A 19,292-nucleotide genomic window follows, 5' to 3' on the forward strand; every position below is an offset into this window, starting at 1 on the left:
TAGAACCAACAAAAAACTATTAAGGAAAAAATTAAAACAAAACAAGGGAGAATTTTCAGAAACAAGCAGCAGTATATTGAAAAAAATCAAAACAACAGTTCAGCTCATTTTACCTTTTATTCAAAAACTAGATTGTTTTCATAATTTGTATAAAATAGACAAAGCGATGACTACCAATGAGTTTGATCGTAACTTATTGTTGTTATTGATTCTTGACGAAGTAAAGGAAATGTACAGGACAGAATGTTACGTTGAAGTCGACGCTAAAACAGTCTTTCAGAATGAAGACACGAAATGGATAATCGAGTCCAACTACGATTCGACTCTTCTGCTTGTCGAAGAAATCGATAGGATCTCTATGGCTATACAAAAAGATTTGCAATTTTTGTTTATAAAATATTTTTTCGTAAACGACCCCAAGCGGCTATTATGGAAGTCTCATGACGTATCATTAGTGTTCTACCATACGTTCAACAAGTACTACGATCCTTATATCTGGAAATTGATCGGCGACGAGACCATAGTGGTCTATGCGCCTGACTCTGCCAAACCGATAACGACGTCGATTGACAAAGTCGCATCAGTTCTAATAAAACAGATTAAAGGGACCACGGACCTACTTACCGCGTTTGTAGATAATAAAGTTGGGTGCCGGTGTTGGGCATACTTAAATGTTATAATAAAACTGAGTTACTGTAGTATTCGCGTGTTAGCGGCAAACGTGTTGAAAGTCCGGGAGCGTGCGAGAAACGTAATGGAAATGTTAATGTTCGAAAAACTGCAGAAAACCAATCAGAACAAAATTTACATCTCGCTCCACGACAAAATCAATAAACTTGAGATTACCGAGTGTTTTATCGATGACGATGTCAGTATGATTGATGAGTTATTGGATAGAGACGATGTTCGTAAATATTTCCGAAGTACTTACGCCATTTACTGGAACCGGAATGCTCAATCCATCGCCACGGCGATCGAAAGTATGTCGAATCATACGTTAAGCCTGGGCTTCACGATGGAATTTAGATCGATATTACAAGATATCCACCAGATTCAGGTCCATCCTGAGTCTGATATGAAATTTGTTAAGTATCTGGTTAAATGGTATAAGTGGGGTACACAGGCGCATAAGGACCGCTGTTCCCTTGATGACGATCTGTTTACTTTTAGCGATAGTATGCAATGTGCGTTGGAAAACATGTCCGATAACACTAAGATGAGATTAACTTTGAATTGGATAATGACGATGATTGACACTCTTAACGAAGACTTGGAAAATGATTTAAACATAATCAGACAGAAATTTTATTATAATGAACAATGGTAACGAAACTGAAAATATTATATGCCCATAAATTACACCTTATACCAACAAAAATGTATAGACACGGTTTGTGCCGCAACTAGAATAGTTTCACGCTCTACAAATGGGTATTATGGTGGTTACGAGTCATATTTTCATGTTACAAAATTTAACATTGTTAACAATATATTATTGATATTCTCTATTTATTAAAAATAAAAATAAAGTTATTTAACAAATTTAATTAAGTATGAAATATTGTATAAAATATATTTTTAAGTAAATTTGATTTATTTTTGAAATTTGTCTTTATCTTCATATCAAGTAAAGCTACCAATGTTTGAAAGTAAATTCAAGACAATGGCTACAAGAATTTCATACACTTCTAATAGTTTTTAACTTTTTGAAAAGTTTAAATAATTGGAAAAATTAAAAATACAAAAAAAGTTTTTACAATTCTAAATGAATATGTTACAATAGTTATAAGTTTACTACATTGGTGTGTAAATATTCTACAACATTATACACACAAATCAAAAAAAAGGTACCTATCACTTCATATTTGATATTATAAACCGGAGTACAATAAATTTTATCATTGGTAATTCTGTTATATATTTATTGGGAGAGCAATTAATACATACATATATATAAATATTAATACATAATTAATTTATAAAAAAAAGTAAAACTATTACTTATAGACTTTAAAGTATATTACAAATATTCTGTTTTAAAGAAACTATCTACATTAATAATAATTATCTTAATAAATATAACACTTCAAAAAACATTATAAGTTAAATTAAATTGAACAAATATGATAAAATAAAATAAATACAAAACTATGAGTTGACATTACATTTATAGAGAGTAATAATTTTAAAATAATAAATTTTTGAATGGCGGTATTCCAGTACCGTTTGTTGAGGATCGTAATTTACGTTTTAAGTTATTATTATAATGATGAGCATTTTCTTGATCGAAGCGTTCTATATTTACACGAAGAACTCTGTCAAAGTCCGTAACTTTGTTTAAACATTTATTTAGCACATTTACATTACTACTTTGTAACTGTAATTTTAATGGTGTTTTATTGTTACATTTTTCTATTTGCTTAATATCATCCTTGAAAACTTTTATTGGGTTTGAAATATTTTGGTTTGGGTGATGTACATTGAGATTAATTCTAGATGCATCTTTTCGAGAAATGGATGAATCATACCTATGTTTAATTTGGTTTTCCAAAATATTTTGTGAGCTTTGTTCGTGCAGATCAACATCAGAATTTGTACTTGATTTATTACATAGAACATCTGTTGATCGAAGAGTTCTTGTACTTCTGAAAGGCCTATTAGGCTTTATATATACATAGTAAGACTTTTTTCTCTTTACTTTAGGAAGATTTATAATAATATTACAAATTCCTTTATGTAAACATCTAATATTTATGTTTTTACTGTATTCAGTAATATCAGCTAATGAATACCAATTGTCAATATTATCACATATTGTATTCCATTTTCCTGAGCCATAAACTCCCGACGGATAAGGTTCAAATGGAATTGTTCCATTGATATTCTATAAAACAAAAATTGAATAATTTTTTTTAGTTAATCTAAAAATATAGTAGTACATACAAGTTTTTCAGTAATTAATTTTAAATAAATAATATAAATGTGAGATATAAATATTCAAAATATTATGGAGTCCATTTAACTTACATGTTCTACTGGTAAGTTAGAAGATAGATCGTGTATATTATCAAAGTCTTCTCTATATAATTTATTGCTACCAAAATACCAATACACTGATTTATTTAGGTCATATCCTAGTGGTTTTACATTTAACAAGTGCAATATGTTAGGTTTATTAGATATTTTATCTTGAATATGCTTAACATCAAGAATAAAATGACAATAAATGTATAGAGCTTCAACTTTTTGTTTGCGAGTTAAATCATCAAAATATGTTGCGGAATCCAGTGAATATTTAAAGTTGTAGAGCTGGAAAATACATTCAATACATCATTATAAATTTATAATTTTATATCTTTTACAAGCATATAATATAACTAGGGTCTGGGACTTTAAACACTTAACTATATATCTTTGGGCATTAAAATTTGTTTAAATTTAAAACAATTCACGGACCTTTTCCGTTTATTCACTACCAATGACTACACACACGTGTTTCGGCACTCGTCGTTCCGCTACGCACAAATCGAAAATATCTCTCGACTTGCTAAGCAAATCCATCTTAAGTAGATAACAGGGGACTTACCGACCAATGCTGAATAGCTACTTGGTTGAGAACAAAGTTAGATTTGAGGTGGATTTGCATAGAAAGTCGAGGGATATTTTTGATTTGTGTGGAGCAGAGTGACGGCACCGAGGAGCATAGCGACGAGTGCTCAAAAACGCATATAGTTATTGGTAGTAAATATATACACATAAAGCACACTTTATACCCTCAAAATCTAAATAATATGTTTGTGGATTAACGATAGTGAATGAACGAAAAAACCAAAAAAAGTAATGGTAGTGAACTAACGGAAAAGGTCCCAATTCACATAATTATAAATTACTAATTCAATTGCAAAAGTGGATTAAACAAGTAATTTATAAGCAATAATCTAATAATAAGAAATGTAGAACTACTGCTTTCCTTCATCTTATGTGTATTTTTAAAATATTTTATGTGTTTAACAAATTATTTGCTTTTCAAATAAAAAATCATAAAATTTGAGAAATTGAGAAAGATAAAAGAAAATTAAGTTTATAATAAAAATAATAAACTTGATAAAAAAAAAAAAAAAAGCACAAAATAGAAATTGAATTTAACTATATGAAAAATATACATGAAAGTGTGTAAAATCTACTTCAATACACTGTTTTGAAACAATTTAATTTATTAAATAATGTTTAAAAATTAATAACATATTAATATGTTGGCACTTACAATGCATTTTCTTTGAAAAATTTTTTTCATCATACTCCACCATTCATTTGTGCCTGGGTCATAAAAACCACAAATTTTAGTAAATCGAATAGCCATATCAGTCAACAAATATGAATTCTCTTCAATTGCATTTTCAAATTCCTGTAAATTTTTTTTAAATAGTAACTTTATTTTTTTATAATAAAATCTAGTTGAATATTCATTGTGTAAGATTAAATGTTTTCTAAGATATTTAGTTATATACATTTTAGTCTATCATGTTTATTTAATTATTATGAACATGTCCCATGAATTTTTATAAAATAATTTCAAACTAAGTAGGTACTGTTAATTTTTTTTCTTCATTAAATTGAATATAATTTTTGACAAAACATTCTGTACTTACATTAATATCTATTCGACTGACATCTTTAGTGATAAGAGTGAAAACTTCACAAAAATGCACAATACTTGGTATTTCCCACCAAGTTTGAATTTCTAAAATATAATAAATTATTATTATAGGTAGATACTATAATATATATTATATTAAACTAATACAAAATATGCATTATAATAAACAGACAGTGGATTACTAGATTTTAAGAAATAATTATAAACATTTATTAACTTTCCTTTTTGGAAATTTTAAGGTACTTTAATAGGCATTTAAGTTAAGGACCATATTTTAAACATCGATGTTCAATGTTAAATGGTATTTAGTCCCCCCGACCTTAATCTAGTAATTACTAGTAATTTTTAAATTCTGTGGTACTAAGCATGTATATTTTTTAAATATATATTATATTGTATATTTTTTAAATATACATGCTTTAGTCACCCCAAAAAATTAGGCTAATTGCACCTATGATCAAAATTTAAAAACATTTATTGTTTTGATGTATCGGATTCTTTTTATAAAAAAATTTAATTCTGTTTTATAGCTATATATTATAGATAACACAAATAACAAATAAAAATTATATTTTTCCTTTAAGATTTACATGGACCTTGTAATATGTTAATATATTACAGGGGCGGCCAAAAAGTCGATCACGGATAACTTCAAAGTCAATTATGTTAGAATTTATTTTTAGAGCCACGCGCCCTAAATGTTTTTTTATCATTAGTTATTCAATAATAAATTTTTTCTATGGAAGTCGATCCTCAAAAGTTAAGTATATTTTTAGTAGTTGTGACCAAAAAAAGTTTGGCCATCCCTGGTGTATTATAAATTAAATATTTTTTATAAAATATAAATTCAACAATTTAAAAAAATATACATACATAATATTATATTAAAAATTATGTACAGCATAAGTAGGTACCTACTAGTCAAAATTAAATTGTAGGGATCATAATGAATCAACAGATTGCAGAAATAACAATTTATTTAAATGTTTTGATTGCAATATCAATTTTATTTGAATTATAAGAATTATGTTAAGTTTACTATTTTATATATTTACTACAAACTAGGAGTGCATAAATTTGTAATATTTATGTTTAAATAAACATAAAAATGCTTTAAAATTTAAATTTACATAAAAAACTAAGTTTTTTAAATTTTTTTATTTATTAGCTACTAGTATTAAACTGTAATAGCTCAATAATTACTAAAACTAAGTTATTCAATTATTCTTTAATATAATATATCGGAATAGATTCATTAAATCATTTGGTTTTGTAAACTAAATAAAAATATAGGTAAAATAGGTATACCATGGTCCTATAAACTAGTTGATAGGTCTATGCTATATACATATGAATCAAACACTGATTATAAAATGTTATCTTTTTCGAAATCCATTAAAAATTTTATAAGTACTAAAAATAATTTCGTATAATTAAATAGATAGGTACTTACCGTCCATCATGATTGACGAAAATACGAAAGCGTAGAAATGAAATCGTCGAAGACTAATTAGTAATTATTTGGTATATGTATCACAAAGGCATATAAATATAGTTGTATTTATGTCTATGGAATATTATTTGCAACTTCTTCATGAACAATACACATACATTATAAGTTGTCAGTTTGTCACTATTAATAATGTACAAATGTATCGGTTAAACTCGTAGGTATCTCTTAAAACGCATTATGATATCGTTCAAAACGCATAAGAAATATTAATAATGATTGTACCTATTCGTTCAACGTAATCGAACAGGTTGGAGGTACGTATTCACAATTACAAAAACGGAGGTGGGAGTATAATAGACGTATAACGTATTATAGCGCACAATCGAAAACTATCTCCAAAAAATCACTTCTCCTACAAGGTTAGAGGCTTAGAGCATAAAACACAAAAATTCACATCAATGTTCGAGCAATATAATAAAGAATTGAAGACTCGATTTCTCAATGGATAACGACTGAGCCACTGAACCATTGAACGTCACTGAATGAGTCAAACAATGAGCCGTCTATAGTATTAACATTATTAACAGTAAACACCAAAATCGTTTATTTGTCCAACCACCAAAGATCGAACTTCGTTTACCGCTGTAATAGAAAAAACTAAAAGAACTAAGAAGCACTAGAATGAGACACAACACTAGAGTGCATTAGTACGGCCACACTAAATTGAAGTTTAAACTTTGAACCGTTAACTAAGTAACTGACATACTGACATTAAAACAACGAAGAATGAAACAAACCCATTTTGAATTTTTGACTTTTTGTTCGTGAAAATAGTCGTTGAAAGTTGTCAGTGTGACACCGAAAAGAAAACTAAAAGTTAGAAATTATTGGGATATCAGATGATGCATTTCGACATGCTGATTGCTGACATTCTGTCAGAATAGATGGTCAGTCGGTCAGATAGTCCATGTGACCATGTCACACTTTAACATAATATTATTATCGACGGTGATCTTGCCCGTTAATGCCACGTTGCCGTTTCTTTCAGATAAAAAGACAAGTGTTTCTGTGATTAACCAACTCAAGATGGTGTTGCATAGCAAGTCGAGGGATATTTTTGTTTTATTTGTCCAAGAGCAGCGAAGCGAGCCCTAGGGATGGGATTATGGTTCATTTAAGTTATCTGAATCTTTCAGATCATCAAAAAGATACGGCTTAAAGACCCATTCGCGATCTGATGGATTATTTCAAGCCTATAATGAATCAAAATTATTGAACGGAATATTCAGTTCTACTGTTTCGATCAAACACGGTGATTCACGTTCGTGATTCGCTCGGTTCGGGATTAGGAAGAGACAGTGTGAACCAAAACGAAAAAAAATATCAGGTGATTCGGATCACCTCGTTTCGGCGATCTGAATCATATCGTTCATATTTTGTTCTGTGATATACTGATATCACTACTTTGATTCGTTCAATTAGGTCCGTTCGTTCGCGAACGACATAATGACAATATGACATCTCTAAAGCAAGCGACTGACAACGTTAGTATCGCTGTAGTTTGTAAGAAAAAAATCCTGGTCCCCGCGTATGCGCTTTGATAAATAAATTGTTCACCAAATGTAAACCAATCATGGGGCCGGTTAATTCATGGGTTTTATTTTGTGAATTTTGGATTTTGAGGTGGAAAAAGTAATTAAAAAATTCAAAATTAAGCTTGCAAAACATCACAGAAATGTATAGTGTGACACCGAAAAGAAAACTTAAAGTTAGAAATTATTGGGATATCAGATGATGCATTGCGGCATGCTGACATTTTGTCAGGATGGTCAGAAAGTCCACGTGACCATGTCACACGTTAACAATTAACATTATTATCGATGATGTTCTTGTCCGTTATTGCCACGTTGCCGTTTCTTTCCGATAAAAAGACAAGTGTTTCTCCATAGATAGAAATTTTACTAAGCCTCCTCAGAAGTTCAAAATAAAGGTCTTAGCACTTTTTACCCTACTTGCCATCAAAATTATAATGAGCCTAAATTTACAATAACTACCTATAATAATTGTAAAATGTACTTTCATTTTGTTGACATGTAATGCCATTGATTTCAGTCAAATTTTCTGACCATCATATTATTATAAGACGTCAAGTCTGGCCTGTTAAAGCTACTTTGGGAGGGATGTAAATATGTAATACTGTAATATTATTCTATTGGATCTGAAGCTTCCTCTCAATGGTAATAGTTTTCAAGGGTACCTTATTTCGTTTATTAATTGATTTGTCAAATGGAGTATTAAGTAGACTGAATACTTTAGTCTCAATTATAATTCTAAACTTACAATAGGTAATTTATATTATTATATGTTTGAGATTTATTAAAATAATTAATAAGTCAAAGACGTAAAAACATGACTGGGAAGTGGGGACTACGGTCTATAGTGTATTCCGTGATATATTATTATTAATCATTTATTGACATTTATGCGTGAATAACACAATTTAAAATATATTTTATTAATTTAACAAGTTAAATTGGTTACTGGTATAGGCATTTTTTAATCGTGGTAAATAGTAAATACTAAATAGTAAAATACTAATTAATTATTATCAGTGTTTAAATGACCGCGTTGTTGTTGTTGTTTGTGATTGACGGTGTGGCCAACGGTTAGATAATTCCGTGTCGGTTACAATAATCGTCTCCCGCTGGTATTACCGCACTGCATGCCGCCGCGATTTAACAACAAAATAATATTTTTGCGGGCTGGGCTGCATCCTGCAGCTAATAACGGCGGCACGGCGCCGTCCCTCGTAAACAACGAAAAACCTCCTCGCTCGGCGTCCAACACCCCCACCACCAAGTTTTTGGACTCTGCGCGTGCGCAGTGTACGTGCGGCGCGTCTGTGTGTGTGACTGTGTCTGTCCGCTACAGCCGCCGTTGTCGAGGTTCTCCATAATCCGCTGGTCCGGATAATATGACAAAAATGGCCGACGGCGTGGACATCGATCTGTACGCCGACGATTTGGAACAAGACTTCGCCCAGGTAAGACAGTAAAACACTACTAATCCACTTGAATTCGTCGTCAACGTCGTGCTTGTGTTAAGCACGCGCGTCTTCCATTAGTTCCATTACTGAACTTACTGTTAGCGCGTCTACCGGTCGGTAGCGGCGGTAGATCTAGCGTATTTATCCTCTGCCGGATTCGACAACTTCATAGGAATATTAGTCTGTTACTTAGTTGTCTACCATCCTTTGCATGAGACCTATGCATGTCATCATTCCACGGTTGCTGTCGTTCTCTCTGCATATTCTTTCATTTTCTCACCTATTAGCCCACCCATTTGCCACTAGTCCAGACGTGATGTCTAACGCGCGTGACCATGTCAAATTCACTGATCGGGGACATACCAGGCCATGTTTCTCGGGTCCGATAATTCCTCTTGTGTTGGTGATTTAACCCTTGTCATCATGGACCAGGGTGTCACTAAAGTTACTTTGGTAGTTGATAGTTTTCCCAAACCTCTCGCATCATTGATGACATTTTTTTATCACATTCTCATTTGCAAAACCCAACATGCTTACTCAATAAGTTTTGTGAATTAAGTCTCTATTTTTAAATATATGGTTATAGGTTTTACTACCTTACAAATTACAATTAAATCATACAAATCTTAATTATTATCTCATACACATTATGCTACTGAATTAGGTACTTCTCATATTATTTGAAGCATAATGTTATTACTTTTAAATATTTGATTAATAATAGAAATATAAGATGTTGATAGTGTGTACGTATTTTTTGTGTTTTGAAAAATAATTACTAGGTAGTAAAAAAAAAAATCAAGTTATTATATTTCATCTTTTATAGTTCTTAATAGCTTTTCTGCCTCAAACTAAAATGTATATTAATACATAGGTGCTAAAATAATAATTATGAAAAAAATTTAAGCATTTTTTTTTTAATGGTATTTGCATTGATACATTGCATATTAATTGTACAATCTTGGAAATAAGAAAGTAAAAATAATATAATTATCTATCTACCTATTTCTTTGTTTTTATTTTTATTTTTTTGATAAAATATTATGTTATAGGCATATGTGTAATTACCTATCTAATTAAGTATAATAAAAATATAGCTATACCTATGCCTAGGTATGATAAAATAATCCAAGTTGAAGAAGAATATATAGTTTTTCTCGAAGTCTAAAATAGTAACATAAGTTAACATGTTGAAACATTTAAACTAATGATTTTTCATTTCATGTTTTACAATAGTTATGAAAAATATAGAAATTTAGTTAGGTAGGTACTATATTTTGAAATGTATCTAATATTTATCTATTTAAAGTTAGTTTAAATAAATTTAATTTTTCTTATAATATATACTTCTGTTTATACCTATTTGTTTATATCTAAGTCTCTGGAATAACTTGAAACTATTTATGATAAATTTTGTTAGGTGGTAAATACATTTGTGCTACTAGGACTAGTTTATTGACATTATATTATTTAGCCATAAACAATAATATTGTTAGTTACAATATTTTGTAAATTCATGATATTAGTATTTATATTGTTATTTTATTATATGTTTTCTATTATTTTAGGAGGATTTTGCTGGAAATGATAATGTAGATTTGTATGATGATGTCATATCTGGAACAAACGATAGTGCTCAGACAAGACAACCAGTAGATAGACCTCCCAGTGCGAATAACCAAAATAGCACACCATTAGTCACAAATGGTTCATCTACTAATAGCTCCGCTAATAATTCTACTACAGGACGCCGATACCAACTATATATTGGTAATTTAACATGGGTAAGTGAAATGAGTGTATTTATCAATTTTAGTTAGTGTTTTACAATCGTTTATTAAGTTTTAATGTATTTATGAATCCAATTTATAGTGGACGACTGATCAAGATATAACAGATAGTGTTACGAGCATAGGTGTCTCAGATTTCATTGAAGTTAAATTTTTTGAAAATCGAGGAAATGGCCAATCGAAGGGATTTTGTGTTGTTACATTGGGCTCTGAGCATAGTTTACGGATGGTTATGGATAGATTGCCAAAAAAAGAGCTACATGGACAATCACCTGTTGTCACTTTTCCAACTAAACAAGCCCTTTTACAGGTAATTACAATTTTAAATATGTTTGTTTAGTATGAAATTATTAATATATTTTTATTGGTTTAGTTTGAATCGCAATCCAAAACTCGACCATTGCCTCCACCAAACAATCAGAATATGCCTTCTATGGGTGGTATGTCTAGAACACCTGGTCAAGTTATGCAGCAACCTATGCGTGGTGGTCCTATGATGCCACAACAACCCATGATGCAACAGCAAGGAATGAGAAATAGAATGCCAATGCAAGGTATGCAACAACCTCCTCAAGGTATGCAGCCACCGATGGGAATGACTAATGGACATAGAATGCCATTGCAATCAGGAGGTCCTATGGGTCCCCATCAACAAGGTCCACCTCCCCCTGGTTACCAAAACCAGTGGAATGGAATTAACCAACAAATGGGTAATTATTGTATAAAAAAAAATGATATTTTATTAATTTATTGTATTATTTTTCAACCATTTTGTTATCTGAAACTATTTAGGACCTCCAAGACCAGGGATGCAACCTCAAGGACCAGTGGGTCAGCCTAGAGGACCACCTCCAGGAATGGTAATTATCATGATAGTTGTTATTTATTTTTTTAATTTAAACTTATTTGTATTTTTTGTAGTTTCCACCAGGCCAAGGTCCACCACGAATGGGGCCACCACAAGGTCCTCAGGGTCCACCAGGACCTGGAGGTCCACGTGGTGATTGGAATCGTCCTCCTGGAATGGCACCTCATCAAATGGCTCCACCGGGTTCTGGTTTCCCTCCACATCAACAAGGTCCGCCAATGCAAGGTCCTCCACCTGGCCAAGGTTAGTTTTCTAAGTCTCATGTGATAAAAGTATTATAATCAAGAGAATGAAAAGTGGCCGCTGGAAAATATGATAGCAACAGTTTTTTTCTTGATAAGCAGGGGTTAAAACTGAGTTAAATACATAATACTTAATAATTATAAATTGCGCGCTGTTTTTTTTCTCATTATTTTGGGTAGCCGTTACAGAACTCAACCACTGGAAGTGTTCACATCAGTGGATACTTTTCGTTCTCTCGACTATAGTACATTGTTATTATCTTTAATATACCTTTATAATTTAAACATTGTAATGTTAATTTTAGGACCAGTTCAAATGATGCCAGGTGGTCCGGGTCAAGCACCAGCTCCACATGTAAATCCGGCATTCTTCCAACAGCCCAGTGGTGCACCTCAGGGACCTCCAGGTCATCCAGGATATGGTCCTCCTAATGGACCTTCTTCTCGACCTTATATGAATAATGATATGGGAATGTCTGAACAAGAATTGGAAGAAATTATGAGTAGAAATAGAACTGTTTCTAGTTCTGCTATTGCTCGAGCTGTAGCCGATGCTGCAGCTGGTGAATTCTCAAATGCTATTGAAACGTTGGTTACAGCAATATCATTAATAAAACAATCTAAGGTTGCTAGTGATGAACGCTGTAAAATATTAGTGAGTTCTCTGCACGATACATTACATGGAATCGAAAGCAAGAGTTATAGTTCAAGAAGAGGTAACTATTAATTGATTTAACATTTTTAGTATATGTATTCTATCGTATATTTGTTTTTATTTAGAGAGGTCTAGATCACCTCGTGATAGATTGCATAGAAGATCGAGGCGTGAGCGCACTAGATCTCGTGAACGTGACTATAGAGACAGAAGTCGTGAACGTGATCGTGATAGGGAAAGAGATCGTGACAAGTATGTTGTAGTATTTTGTATTATTATTCAGTTATAACAAGTCTATAGCTTTTTATTATTTTAAATTAATTATTACATAGTATGTGGTCTAAATTCAGCCTTGTTTTTAATAATAATTTCAAGATAATCTAGATTATTATTTTTGTTAATACAATAATAATGGATATTGAATACCTTTTATCATCCTCTTAATAAAGGCTATATGTATAAAAAAATATATTAAGTTGCCATAACATAGATGTGTTAACAGGTACGTTGACCGTTATTATACATCAGAACGAGACGGTGACAGGGATAGGGATAGAGAAAGGGATCGCGAATACAGAGAGAGAAGTCGAGAAGACAGGTAAGTTTCTTGAATCATTTTTAAAATTCATGAAAAATTCTTCTTGGAAGTATTTGTGCTTTTAAAGTATCCATACTTGTTGAGGGTAAAGTTTATTGTTTAACAGTTCTGTAAAAGCAAGCGGCCGAAATAGGAAAATCACTCCGCCCGACGTAACCGAGTCTGTTCCTGTATCCTCTAAATCCAGGTAATATCACTCAATCTTCATTTCCTTTCATCAAGTTTCCTATAAATAATAACAAAAATAAAAAATAAAATTGATGATGATAATAATAATAATAATAATTATAATAATAAATATTCTATAGACTTGTTTGTAAATTATGCTATGTACTATGTTGTTACATTTTGTTAAATTGTTTATCGTTTTAGGTATTATGATGATCGTTATAGAGAACGTGAACGCGATAGAGATAGAGAACGTGATAGGGAACGTGAACGAGAACGTGAACCGACATCTAGTAGGAGGGCAGTAGATGCAGACAGAGATATTGAACGTGATCGTGATCGTAGGGAAGACCGAGCTGAATCTTCACATCGTAGTTCTAGACATTAATACATCTGTGGTAAGTATTTTTTATTGTAAGTATTGTAAACTAGACAATTGATGTTTTATTTAGATTGTTAAATTTTAGTATAGATAATACAAATTTCACAATCCTTTTTTTTTTTTAAATTTTCATTAGTTTATTTTTAGTTTTTAATTTTAGTTTTTGTTTTGTTTGATGGTCTTTCCTTAATTCATATATATGATTATTTTAATGTTTATAAACTTATAAAATGAGAGATACTTCAATAGTATTAAGCAAAGGCTTATTCAATTTTCTTTTTATACATTTCTATAATAATTGAATATAGCCTTTTTAACCAATTGCTGTGATATATGAGCTGTGATAAAAATAACATATTTAATATGTAACATTAAATACAATTTTGTATTTAATAATAGTGTATCTGTGAAAAAATAATTGTTGTATTAGGAATATGTGTTATGCTAAATAAAATTCAAGTGAATTAGGTATATTTAAGAATTTTTGCATGAATTTTTGTTAAACTTAAATCAAGCGTAGAATAAGATTTATACATATTAAGTGTTTACTTTTAAAAATGATAGTACAATTAATATGATAAACATTTTTATTTAAAATATGCTTGTGTGCATTTAATATTAATATCATTATGTTTTTTATCATTATTTTTAACAAAGAAAATATTTTTTTAACTTATCATTAATTGATAGATATCATAAAGGGTATAATTTGGTATTTATATAATTTTTTTTATCTAGTTTTATAATTTATAATTTTCTACATATTTTTATTCTTTGAGTTTCTTTTATGTGCTATTTACCCTCATTAGGTTTTTAAAAGCTTCGTTTATGTTATAATTGTCTAGTTTAAATTGTATTTGTTACAATTGGTTAACATATTTAGTATACATTTATAAAACTGACTGTATAAATATACATAGTAAACGAAGCTTTTTATGTATTATATTTTTCTATGATTAAATCAACATTTTTATGATTTATTTTTCTCTACAAGTGTTAAGTGCATAGTGAAGTATTTAATTTTGTATTGAATGTTTCAAAATTTAAAAAATATATTTTGATTGTTAATTCTAAGAATTACATTTATTTGATTACCGTTTTAGGCACTTAAAATATTATTATTTCTGTCATCAAACGTTTTTCGATGTTTAAAAAAGTTCAGTCCATAATAAGTTCTCTATTTTGCATTCAATAATTTTATAAATATGTATAAAAATTACTTTATGTACATAATCTCATGTGAATAATATCTATTATTTTTGTTACTAGTCAATATATAAATGTAAGAAACCTATTTTTTTTTTTTTTTTTTTTTGTCAGATTACCTTTATTTTCACAGTTGACAATATATTGGTTTGATAATGAATTATTTTAAAATTGAAAGATTTTCTATCCATATTAGTTTTCACACTACATACTAGAAAATGTATTTAGGGAAACTTTGAAGAGTAAATTTATTAAGATGTAATATTTTGGTGTATCCTTAGAGGTATTAGCAACATGGTATATCTTACAATTTGTGCTGAACTAAAATATTTTGCAATTGTATTAAGGATTAAGATCTTGTCCATTTATTGCTGCTACTTATAATTTTTATATATTTTTAAAATTAACATATTTTAATCAACAATTATCTTAATGGTATACTTTATATTTAATTTTATTGTTAGCTATTGCTCCAACCCTAAAAAATGACTGATTGTGTTTAGGTAAGAAATAATAACAAGTTTTATTGTTTTGAGACATAATTATGTTTTGAAGAAAATATTAGAAGATACTTCTATATAATTAATGTTGATTGTGGTTATACACCAATAAAACTCCTATTCTTGGTTATCACTTTTCATAAAAGCAGACTACATAGTAGTTTTTGCAAGAGTTCTTTTTATCAATATCAACAATATTTTATTGGTTACATTTATTGTCATCAAAATTATACAGTGAAACTTCTATATAACAGTATAACAGTCATCAAAGGGACCTGAACTATTGGTTATATAACTGGACAGCTTGTTAAAGGTGGTCATTCCAATAAGTTTATAAAGAATTAGATTACTTTCAGAGGATGGCTTTTGTTGAGTATATGGAAATTTTAAATATTGTGTACTATTATTTTACCCAATTGCACAAAACCATTCATATAATTATATAGTATCATTGCACTTGCAGATTAAATTTCATGGTTTTTATTTCATCTTTGTCGTTAGATATCCAAAATTAATTTTCAATGACAAGTGTGCTCATATTTTTTTTAAATTTATTTTTAATTAATTTTCATTTTTCATACCATATACTTTGGAACTTTTTTAATTAATAAGAAATATTAGTAATAACATTACATGATAATCTATTCAAATTTGTTGTATTAGTATGATAAATTACAGCTATAAATAATTCAAAATGATTAAACATTTTTCTATTTTGTAAATAATATATTAGGATTGTTATCATATAACATTTGTTGGGTAAACAAAAAAATTATAATTTCATTGATATAAAAGTTAATGAATGTTTTATTGTAGTAGTCAATATATTTTAAATTAGGTTTTCTAATTTTATTCTAACTTAAAGTAAAATAAATTTTTCTATAAGTTTTAAGCGTAGTGCAAATCAATCATTTTTTGGAAACCTATTTAAAAACAGTCAAAATAAGTAATTGACAAACACGCTAATTCTAAATATAATTGGTAATTTTTTATAAATCTTTTATATGCTTAAAAGTTTCAACAACTATCCATCACGGCATTATATTTTCTACAGTAATTTTTTAAATTAATTGGTTGATTTGATTTAGTAGTAGTTACATAATATTGCATCTGTATTTATAAAATGTAAAATAATAGTATATCTGAAACTATTGATTAAATAGCCAACATGACAACTGACTCATCGGATAGGTTTCAATTTCTCTATATTATTCAAATTCTCCCCATATGTGAACTATATTTTGCTTTGTTATATATTGCTTAAAGCAGCATATTCATTATTTAATAATAATTGAATAGGATACTAATTTTTAGTTTTTTAATTATTTCTTTATAGAAATATTAAAAAAATATTTACATTAAGATGGTGTAAGCCAAACATGTTATATACAATTATTGAATTATATTTAATTTATAAATCTATAATTTATTTTATGTTTCCAGGGACGATATTAAAATAATTTTTTGATATTAATAATATTTTATAGTTATGAGGTTTTTAAACTAATAGAAATAATTTTTGATGGTGAATACAAAAAATAGTTCAATTTGTGGTAATTGAAAAATATGCTTTAAACTATTGAATTGAGTGTTACCATAGTCAAATTTTTAATATTAACTAGTAATTTTTGGGGAATTATTATTATTTTTAGTTACAATCTAATATATATGTATATATACATCATCAATTTGGTTTTTCTGATTATTTACATACAAAATATTAAACAGGTTAGACCGTTTCTCAGAGTATTTTGTAAAAATGAGTATGTTTTTAATTTAGATTTGTAAAAGTTTTGTAAAAAACAATTTTTGGATAAAATATTTTCAATACAAATGAACTTAAGGTATAACTTTTTTAAGAAAGATAATATTTCTAAAAAAATACAATTATGATATTGTGCAATATTTTATTGTGAATATTGTTTGTTTGGTCCCTGGTGTTTGTTTTTCCTGTACCTAGAATTATTTATTATTCGAGAAGTAAAACATGGTTATTGAGTGTGTGAAACATTTAGTAGCTATGTGTATTGAGTATATTGTAAAGAAAATAAGTTGGTTGTCAATCATAATGTCTATATAAGTATTGATTCATCATTCATATAAATACACTAACATTGAAATTTTTAAATAATTTTTTAAGATATATTTATATTAAATGATACATTTTATAATTCTGAAAATTTTTGAATAATATATTTGGGTATATTTAAAATACTAGTTGTTAAGTTAACTTTTTACAATTATAATATAAAGTATATTTTTTAAATAGCTTTAGAAATAGTATTTGTATTTTAAACAAATTGTATTTTTACAATTATACATTAATAAATATAATTCACTAATTTAGTTAAATTGTATTAATTAATACATTTTAAATTGTATTCTCAATCATTTACTTCAATATTGTTAATATAAACCCTTGTATTTGGCTCATCTGAGTTATTAATAATGAATAGTTATAAAGTAAGAAGATATTTGTGCGTTAGCACCTAAATTTATTTTTTAAGTTACTGTGCACAGTAATACAAGTATATAACATCTAAGACTATTAATTACTAGCTTAAAATTTGAAATAACTAATTCTCAACAGAGATAAAGTAAATCCCTAAGATATAATTAAATAATTACTGAAATATTATTTATGTATGGTTTTGCATCGCTATATATATTGGTTAAAATGGCTAAGTATTTTTGCACATCATATATAATATAAAAAAATAGAAAATACATTTTATTAATATTTGATAGATAAAAAAATGTATTATTTATTACTTTTAAATTAAGTATTAATTTATATTTTATATTACAAATATAAATCTGACATTTAAGTTTTATTAAAATACATTATGTTAATCATTGAAATTTTTTTTAATATAATTGAATAATTCACTAATATAATATCTTCCCCAGAATAGATAAAAATGAGTTATGTGATTTTATCATAATTAATTATGATAACTATTAATGAAATTCATAAGATTTTTAAATAATAGTTTAAGTTAGTGTTTAAGTGTGAGACCATCTGTGCGCGTTTGCTGTCTGCCTAGAAAAAGTCCATCAATCATTAAGCAGCCGATTAAAATGACCACCGTCAACAATAACTACTGAGAAAATTCATCAATGCATTGTTTTTAATTTGTTTACAGGCGCCGCTGATCCATCCATTTATATTATATAAATACAAGTTTGCGCAAGACTGTATCTTTGAAATTTATGTATCCATTTTGTAGATTGTACAAATATCATGGGACATATTTAATAATGTATTTTTAAGATATCAATCTTTTATTTTTATTCATGTGCGGGTGGTATAAAATACATATTAATAATAATAATGAACATTTTAATGTAATTTTTTTTCTCTAGTTTTCAGTTTTAAAATTTTTTATTTAAAATGTGTCGTTATTCTGTCTGTATCACACCTTAATTGTACCTATAATTGTTATGATTGATATTTAATAATAGTGCATCGCGACAGCTTATGACATCTGGATCTTGGAACTCAACGCAATTATTTAGACTAGATTATTTAGGTACCTAATTTTTGTATTACACATTATTACATAATTATATAAATTTTTTTTTTTTTTGATGCTTAAATCATTCTTAAGCATTTTCTTTTATAATGATAATATTTAAAATATTTATCATACAAAATCTATTTAATACATTTAGTCTAATAATAAAACATATGTATTAGATTTAAGGTGAATTTTTATTTTTTCAT

General features: G+C 28.4%; 2 protein-coding genes across 6 annotated transcripts; one reads left to right on the forward strand and one right to left on the reverse strand.

Moving 5' to 3' along the window:
* Window positions 1–2,001: 2,001 nt before the first annotated feature.
* On the reverse strand, window positions 2,002–7,106 carry LOC114129814 (uncharacterized). The gene is made up of 5 exons (XM_027994659.2): window positions 6,111–7,106; window positions 4,650–4,741; window positions 4,265–4,405; window positions 3,028–3,309; window positions 2,002–2,884 (listed from the first exon to the last, which is right to left on the reverse strand). Exons 1-5 carry the CDS (start codon window positions 6,118–6,120, stop codon window positions 2,186–2,188), a joined length of 1,224 nt encoding a protein of 407 aa, XP_027850460.2. The 5' UTR covers window positions 6,121–7,106; the 3' UTR covers window positions 2,002–2,185.
* A 1,837-nt stretch (window positions 7,107–8,943) lies between these two features.
* Window positions 8,944–19,271, forward strand: LOC114129808 (cleavage and polyadenylation specificity factor subunit 6-like). 5 transcript variants are annotated; one of them, XM_027994649.2, is made up of 12 exons: window positions 8,944–9,153; window positions 10,725–10,940; window positions 11,029–11,256; window positions 11,320–11,656; window positions 11,739–11,806; window positions 11,868–12,057; window positions 12,362–12,772; window positions 12,837–12,963; window positions 13,202–13,309; window positions 13,416–13,496; window positions 13,682–13,875; window positions 18,712–19,271. In XM_027994649.2, exons 1-11 carry the CDS (start codon window positions 9,085–9,087, stop codon window positions 13,863–13,865), a joined length of 2,019 nt encoding a protein of 672 aa, XP_027850450.2. In that variant the 5' UTR covers window positions 8,944–9,084; the 3' UTR covers window positions 13,866–13,875; window positions 18,712–19,271. The 5 variants fall into 5 exon arrangements, with proteins under 5 accessions (XP_027850450.2, XP_027850452.2, XP_027850451.2 ...); XM_027994650.2 differs by having other exon boundaries at window positions 8,953–9,153; window positions 13,214–13,309; XM_027994651.2 differs by lacking the exon at window positions 13,416–13,496 and having other exon boundaries at window positions 8,945–9,153.
* The last annotated feature ends 21 nt before the right edge of the window (window positions 19,272–19,292 follow it).

Source organism: Aphis gossypii, chromosome 3, assembly GCF_020184175.1.
Source record: "Aphis gossypii isolate Hap1 chromosome 3, ASM2018417v2, whole genome shotgun sequence".
NCBI classification, from domain to species: Eukaryota; Metazoa; Arthropoda; class Insecta; order Hemiptera; family Aphididae; genus Aphis; species Aphis gossypii.

Coding starts and splice junctions, on each gene's coding strand:
- LOC114129814 (XM_027994659.2), bottom strand. Junction 4,406..4,649: donor TCAGTCGAATAGATATTAAT/GTAAGTACAGAA, acceptor AAAAATTTACAG/GAATTTGAAAATGCAATTGA. Junction 2,885..3,027: donor CTAACTTACCAGTAGAACAT/GTAAGTTAAATG, acceptor TTTGTTTTATAG/AATATCAATGGAACAATTCC.
- LOC114129808 (XM_027994649.2), top strand. CDS start 9,085: ATGACAAAAATGGCCGACGGCGTGGACATCGATCTGTACGCCGACGAT. Junction 11,807..11,867: donor GAGGACCACCTCCAGGAATG/GTAATTATCATG, acceptor TATTTTTTGTAG/TTTCCACCAGGCCAAGGTCC. Junction 12,058..12,361: donor AGGTCCTCCACCTGGCCAAG/GTTAGTTTTCTA, acceptor TGTTAATTTTAG/GACCAGTTCAAATGATGCCA.